Source organism: Cyprinodon variegatus, unplaced genomic scaffold (assembly GCF_000732505.1).
Source record: "Cyprinodon variegatus isolate N-32 unplaced genomic scaffold, C_variegatus-1.0 Scaffold138, whole genome shotgun sequence".
NCBI classification, from domain to species: domain Eukaryota; kingdom Metazoa; phylum Chordata; class Actinopteri; order Cyprinodontiformes; family Cyprinodontidae; genus Cyprinodon; species Cyprinodon variegatus.
The window spans coordinates 803286-811182 of NW_015150591.1; the positions used below are offsets into that span (position 1 = coordinate 803286).

Genomic DNA, 7897 nt, shown 5'->3' on the forward strand with positions numbered 1-7897 from the left:
AAAAAATGCATTATAATTACATTTAAACAATAAATGTAAACATTTCTGTCAATGGAGATTTGTGTCATAGCTTGCGACACGTTTCAGCACGGCAAGATGCTAGGCGGCTGGGGACCATAGATCCCAAAGGGAAAAAAAACTAAGACAGCTGATGAGAACAGAGGAATCAAATGAAAAGGAACGAACCATCTGCTTTCATATGTAATTAAATAATTGAACTTAATTGATCTCACACTGGAGAAATTTAACTCTGCGTTTAACCCATCCCCTTGGGGAGCAGTAGGCTGCCATTGTACGATTCCTGGGGAGCAGTGTGGGGTTAAGCGTGTTCTTCAGAGACTTAGAGTGACAGTCTGTGGGAGTGGGGCTCAAGCTCAGAACCTTAGGATTCCAAGCATTATGCCCTAACCACTAGGCCGCCACTCCCCTTATTACCAATGCGGAAGGATTGCCTGCATGTCTGCTGTGTAATGAGAATGATGAGTCATTTGGAAAGGCATTTCCACGGAAGGCATGCTAAATATGCAGCCGACCACCAAGTTGGGAGTGAGAGAAATGTCGGAATGCAGAACTTCTGGATAAAAAAAAAAAAAAAGAGGAGCGCAAAGATAGATTTAAGAAGAAGATTGCATCTCCAGACTCCACTACTGCTGCTAGTTTAGTTGCAAGCATGGAAACCGTTCACAGGTCCAACAGGTAGCGTTCTGGTGCAGGGATGTGAACTTTCCTCCATTTTCTCCCCCAAATCCTTTAAATAAAAGCAAACTTCTGATATATTTATGTGTCTTTAATTGCATCAATGCAACAAATTATAAGAAATTATTAATATTGTAATGGAATCTAAACTTAAAGCAAAAACAGAACTTTTTTCAATTTTTTCCCCCAAATCCTAAAAATATAAATTGAACCAAGGAGCGCTGGTGACGGAGGATGTGGGATTTCAGGGTTAGAGAGCTCTGCTCAAATGGATGTCAGTTCCTGCTCGGTTCCTCATCACTCAATCAACTCCTCCAAACGGAAACACGTCCACCATAGAAAGATTCCTTTATTGTGTTTCTATAACTTCATCATTGCAACAAAGCTTAAACCTCGTGCTACTATGTGACATTTGCTTCAGGATAAACATTTAATCATGAATGCTTATTATATATTTAAGCCCATATAGTCCGTTTCTATAGGGGGATAATACACTTAGAGCCCGTGTTGCCATACGAGACATATATAAGACATTTATATTTTTGTGGCTCGAAACAGATTTATTTATTTATTTATTTTTTTGGGTCCACTATGGCTCTTTGGGCAGTTTGGGTTGTATAGATGTGCTATACTTTGTTCCTCTCCTTCTGGGAACAGTATTTATGTACGTAATACAATATTTAGAACATAAGACTGGTTTTGATTAGTTGGTTAAATTCTAACACAGTTGTATAAAAAAAGCAGGAGAGAAGTTCTTTATGACGGGTTATGCCAGAACTCCACCTGCTTTCTTCAAAGGGAGTAAAAATCTCAGATTATAATTTGCAACACGTATGTGCTCACATTTGTGGTGTGTCTGAAGACGATGCCTTGGCTGTCGTAGTAGCTGATGGTTTTGGTTGCCATAGTGACTGCGATGAGAGACCAGTGGATTTCTAAATGGATGGGAATCAACAACAACCATTTGGAGAACAAGTCAACCTAGGAGACAAAATAAACAACAATAGTTTAGATGCAAAGAAGAAAAAACATGGAAACAGAGAAACTGAACCTGAATCCGTGAAATCGGCCTTTTTAAAGAAAAGCACCAGCTTCTTCTTAGCATTTGTGTAACTTTTGTTTTTTGTAGCTCTTTTCTGCATAATTCCAATTTGACCAGCGACAGCCATCTATACGTCCATCGCATAATGGCGTCCATGACGCAGAGGCCTGTTCACATTTACCAAAACAGTCCCCAAATCCTACTCTGGATCAAGTTCATATTGAAAGGTGAAGGGATAGGAGCTATAATTTAAGGTATTCGGTAGGGGCGTAAATAATAATCGTTTTGTATCGATGCATCGATCCAACAGCCGACGATCCGATGCATCGACATGTCCGCAAGAGAATCAATTCATGTTTTATTTTTTCCTCCGGTCTATTTTTATTCATTTGCTCCTCGACGTAATTCTCCCTCCCGTGATGCTCAATATTGAAGCATGGTCTGTGCTACACACTGTGGGTCTAGATACGGCCGAGGCGGCGAGGAAGTGGGAGCGAGTTTAGTCCGACAACGGAGGGACATGAGGTCCAAAAAGAGCGGAGATCCAGGTGGAAAAAGGGTCCCAGCGTTCTCGTGCACCTCGCTCTTCTAGTGGGTCAAACTTCAAGAGTTGTTTTCCCCAATTTCGGTCATAAAAACAAAACAAGCCGGCCTCCTGTCTGCGGCACTGTCTGCGGTCNGAACTTTTTTCAATTTTTTCCCCCAAATCCTAAAAATATAAATTGAACCAAGGAGCGCTGGTGACGGAGGATGTGGGATTTCAGGGTTAGAGAGCTCTGCTCAAATGGATGTCAGTTCCTGCTCGGTTCCTCATCACTCAATCAACTCCTCCAAACGGAAACACGTCCACCATAGAAAGATTCCTTTATTGTGTTTCTATAACTTCATCATTGCAACAAAGCTTAAACCTCGTGCTACTATGTGACATTTGCTTCAGGATAAACATTTAATCATGAATGCTTATTATATATTTAAGCCCATATAGTCCGTTTCTATAGGGGGATAATACACTTAGAGCCCGTGTTGCCATACGAGACATATATAAGACATTTATATTTTTGTGGCTCGAAACAGATTTATTTATTTATTTATTTTTTTGGGTCCACTATGGCTCTTTGGGCAGTTTGGGTTGTATAGATGTGCTATACTTTGTTCCTCTCCTTCTGGGAACAGTATTTATGTACGTAATACAATATTTAGAACATAAGACTGGTTTTGATTAGTTGGTTAAATTCTAACACAGTTGTATAAAAAAAGCAGGAGAGAAGTTCTTTATGACGGGTTATGCCAGAACTCCACCTGCTTTCTTCAAAGGGAGTAAAAATCTCAGATTATAATTTGCAACACGTATGTGCTCACATTTGTGGTGTGTCTGAAGACGATGCCTTGGCTGTCGTAGTAGCTGATGGTTTTGGTTGCCATAGTGACTGCGATGAGAGACCAGTGGATTTCTAAATGGATGGGAATCAACAACAACCATTTGGAGAACAAGTCAACCTAGGAGACAAAATAAACAACAATAGTTTAGATGCAAAGAAGAAAAAACATGGAAACAGAGAAACTGAACCTGAATCCGTGAAATCGGCCTTTTTAAAGAAAAGCACCAGCTTCTTCTTAGCATTTGTGTAACTTTTGTTTTTTGTAGCTCTTTTCTGCATAATTCCAATTTGACCAGCGACAGCCATCTATACGTCCATCGCATAATGGCGTCCATGACGCAGAGGCCTGTTCACATTTACCAAAACAGTCCCCAAATCCTACTCTGGATCAAGTTCATATTGAAAGGTGAAGGGATAGGAGCTATAATTTAAGGTATTCGGTAGGGGCGTAAATAATAATCGTTTTGTATCGATGCATCGATCCAACAGCCGACGATCCGATGCATCGACATGTCCGCAAGAGAATCAATTCATGTTTTATTTTTTCCTCCGGTCTATTTTTATTCATTTGCTCCTCGACGTAATTCTCCCTCCCGTGATGCTCAATATTGAAGCATGGTCTGTGCTACACACTGTGGGTCTAGATACGGCCGAGGCGGCGAGGAAGTGGGAGCGAGTTTAGTCCGACAACGGAGGGACATGAGGTCCAAAAAGAGCGGAGATCCAGGTGGAAAAAGGGTCCCAGCGTTCTCGTGCACCTCGCTCTTCTAGTGGGTCAAACTTCAAGAGTTGTTTTCCCCAATTTCGGTCATAAAAACAAAACAAGCCGGCCTCCTGTCTGCGGCACTGTCTGCGGTCAGCTACAATTTGGGAGAGGTGCAGCGGAGCGTCTGTGGAGGGGGCGGGGACGCCTGGAGCCGAGGTATTAAATTGCACTCATTGCTCTGATTTTGTGCAGTATTTTTTAATGCAAAGCCTTTCAGAATCTATAACGCAGGAGAAATATTATTTTTCAGTGAATGAGGTTTTAATAGGAATAGGTGGAGTGCAACTTTTCTACTTCTGTTATTTGCTGTAGTTTCTCAAAAAAAAAATGCATAACCATATTACAGCTTTTATTGATTTATTTCAAATTTGAAACATTGTCTAGCCTGTAAGGGGAAAAAAAAAAAAAAAAACCAATTAATCGAATCGAATCGTTTTGTGGTGTATTCTTTAGTATCGAAAATAATCGAATCGTTGGGTCAGGAAATCAATACTGAATCGAATCGCCATGATGGATGCGATTTACACCCCTAGTATTCGGGTTGAGCCAGAGGGGAATTTTGTTTCGCTCTAACTGGTGTAACCAGTATGGAAACATGCTGTGGATAAAAAATACAAAACAAATTTCCTGTAGCAATAAAATATAAAACCCTCAATCAGAGGTACAGTTTGTCTTAAAAGTTTACACACCCTCCTATTAAAGAACACAATTAATTCACACTAGAAATTCAAGTAACACAAAAATTGGATAAATAATAAACAACCTTTTACTAAATTATAACTTAGAAAAATCAATTCAGTGATAACCTCAAAGTGTTGCTTAACAACATTTTAGTTCTGGATCTCCGTCAGGCGTGTTTACTTGAGAAAAACCAGACTGTTGCTGGATGGTATCATTTTGAATTGGCATAATTTTTCTTTTTCTTTTAAATATTGTTGTTTTACTTTTACATTGTTCTTTTTGTTAATTTGTTTATTTCATATGTAGGAAATACTCTGACCCACAGAATGACACATTATATGATTGAGTCAGAATGAATCTAAAAGGGACAGCAGCAGAGCTTTAACTTTCTCATTGTGCTAACTGAAAATTATTAAAAATAGAAAGAAAAAAAAGTTTATTACGGCTTGACTTGTTCCAAGTTAAAACAAAATATTTAAAGGATTTATATAAACAATATCAATGGATCTAAAAAAAACTCATCTATTACTGAAGGACAGTTTGTTTATGCAGAGGTTTGGCTCTAATGTGTGACTTAATCACAGGTCTGTTGTTGATGAAAAGTGGGTGACTTCACGTTGCTCCCATTCCAGTTTACTTCAATGTTGTTGCTATAAAGTTTGGCTCGAGTATTTTCACTCCAGTAAAACAAAAAAAGAGTTTTAAATCAATCAATCCACCCTCTGCCAATAGTAGAACCATGTCTTTGAAACCAGTCAACCTTTCCAGCATCCATTCTGCTGAGACTATGGAGTAAGCTACTTATCTGACCACCACTGACACACAGTCTGTGTCCGAACCTCCGCCCTAACCCCTAGATCCCTCCATTGCTATATTTATGGTGAACTCCTTTCGGACAGATGATCAATACTCTCCGCTCCCTTTTGGTCAAGTAAAGCCGCCTCCACCCTGCGGTGCCAGCTGCATCTTTAATAGTCGCCGCAGTCGGGTAGCGACTAGGGGTGTAAATCACATCCATCATGGCGATTCGATTCAGTATCGATTTCCTGACCCAACGATTCGATTATTTTTGATACTCAAGAATACACCACGATACTATTCCATTTTTTTCATTGGTTCATTTTTTTTTTCTTCTTTTTAACACCTTACAGGCTAAACAAAGTTTCAAGTTTGAAATAAATCAATGAAAGCTGTAATATTGTTATGCATTTTTTTTTAAACAACAGCAAAAATAACAGAAGTAGAAAAGTAGAAAAAAAAAATACTGCACAAAATCAGTGCAATGGGTGCGATGCAATACCTCGGCTCCAGATGTCCCCGCTCCCTTGAGAGACGCTCCGCTGCTCCTCTCCCAAATTGTAGCTGACCGCAGACAGTGCCGCAGACAGGAGGCCGGCTTGTTTTGTTTTTATGACCGGAATTGCAGAAAACAAATCGTGAAGTTTGACCCGCTAGAAGAGCGAGGTGCGAGAGAACGCTGAGACCCTTTTTCCACCTGGATCTCCGCTCTTTTTGGCCCTCATGTCCCTCCGTCGTCGGACTAAACTCGCCCCCACTTCCTCGCCACCTCGGGCGTATCTAGACCCACAGTGTGTAGCACAGACCACGCTTAAATACTGAGCATAATTTAAAAATGTCTGCATCAAGCTCACTGCAACACAATGCTGCAGGAGTATAACCAGGAAGCGAGCTAGGAGGGCAAAATAGGTTTAGCGCCACCGCAGCACGGGAGGGAGAATTACTCCCAGGAGCAAATGGATAAAAATAAACCGGAGGAAAAAAAAGAAAAATTAATCGATTTTCTTGCGGACGTGTCGATGCATCGGATCATCGGCTGTTGGATCGATGCTTCGATACAAAACGATTATTATTTACACCCCTAGTAGCGACAGCACATGGCAACAGACAGCCAATGTGATAGCAAATCCCATGAGGCTTTGCGAGGAGAGCTGTTCACGCAAAGCATTCCGGGATATATCTGCTCGTCTAGTAACCATGGATGATCACTACTTTTCATGGTGCATTGTGGGATATTTCAAGTATATTTCTAGATATTCGTACACTGATCTAAAACGGTGTAACAACTTTAAAGTGCTCTATATAGTGGTTAGGACGGACATTCAGACACAGCCACTCTCCCAGCTGTTAGCTAACAGATTATTATGCTACCTGTCAACCTAGCAACCTCTTCAGTGTGTATGCTTTGGTTCGATTAGCTGTTTAAAACGCTCTATAGCGCAAATAGTATAGATTGCTCTTTCTCAGCTATGCGACTTAGCCAAAGCCAAACTATTCTCTTACATATAATTTCTTATTGGTCTTGAAGTTATTGAAGTTGTAATTATATTAAATCTTTCTAAGATGTTTCTCTAGAGATTGTATTGAGGAACAGCCATAAGGAGCCAAACTTACTTTTTTGGTCCATCTCTTCACGCCATCATAACCTTTGGCAACCAGCTGCTTGTAGAAAAAGCTGTTGAAGAAATGAACCTAAAGGAGCAAGAGGAAAAGGATCAAAAACAACCAGAGTTAAATATTTGAACATTCATTAAATTCATTTTAAATAGCTATGGTTAGAAGTCAACCTTTACTAAAGCATTTTAAATGTTCTTTTGAGGAGTTTAAAATAAAAGATCTTCAGTGACTTTCTTTATTGAGAAATAGGTGCAAAAGTTTCGATTTATCTTCCTTTACTTTCTTTCCTTTATTGCTCCTTTAAAAGCTATTTGCAAAACTCACTTATTTGGGCAGTTCCCCTTGCAAGATTGGAATTTAAGCATAGTTCATCTCGTCTTAAACAGGTTAGGAACCAAATTTGTCTCTGAGGTTAAGAGATAATCCAGAAACAAAATGTTGCTTTCTTTATTAATTCCCAATCCAGTTTGGATGCATGATTGGGATTATGTCTGTGTAGGAAAAGGCCATCTGTGTCCTTAATGTTACCATCTCATTATGCAAACTCAATGTACGAACAAACGTGTCAATGTCCACATTGAAGTAAATGTAATGGCGTTATGGTCATAATCAAGTGATGACTGATGATAATACATTTATGAGGGTCTATTTATTGATGGTTGAATGGGTTCATTGCTCAAAGACACTAAATAAGACACTAGGAAGAGCCAAATTCTTTAACTTTATTTTAAAAAGCTGGGAGCTTGAACTCTGTATTGGAACCGGTTCTGGAATGAAATAAAAGGCTTGGATTAACCCCAACAGAACCCCCTCCTCTAAGCCCTGACGATACAGAATATGTAAGACAGGCAGCATAAGGCAAGTTAAATTCAAGACTTTTTAATGCCACTTGAAAAAAAAATTTTAAGACCAAATTCA

The 7897-nt window shown here is 39.6% G+C and overlaps 1 protein-coding gene across 1 annotated transcript in view; it reads right to left on the reverse strand.

Moving 5' to 3' along the window:
- The window catches only part of LOC107085968 (sentrin-specific protease 5-like), a 25439-nt gene that overhangs the window by 4891 nt on the left and 12651 nt on the right, over positions 1-7897 (reverse strand). Inside the window, exons 5-6 of the mRNA XM_015376670.1 lie at positions 6977-7054; positions 3098-3235 (exon numbers count right to left, since the gene is read on the reverse strand). Coding sequence (XP_015232156.1) covers positions 3098-3235; positions 6977-7054 — 216 coding nt within the window. The remainder of the gene's footprint in view (positions 1-3097; positions 3236-6976; positions 7055-7897) is intronic.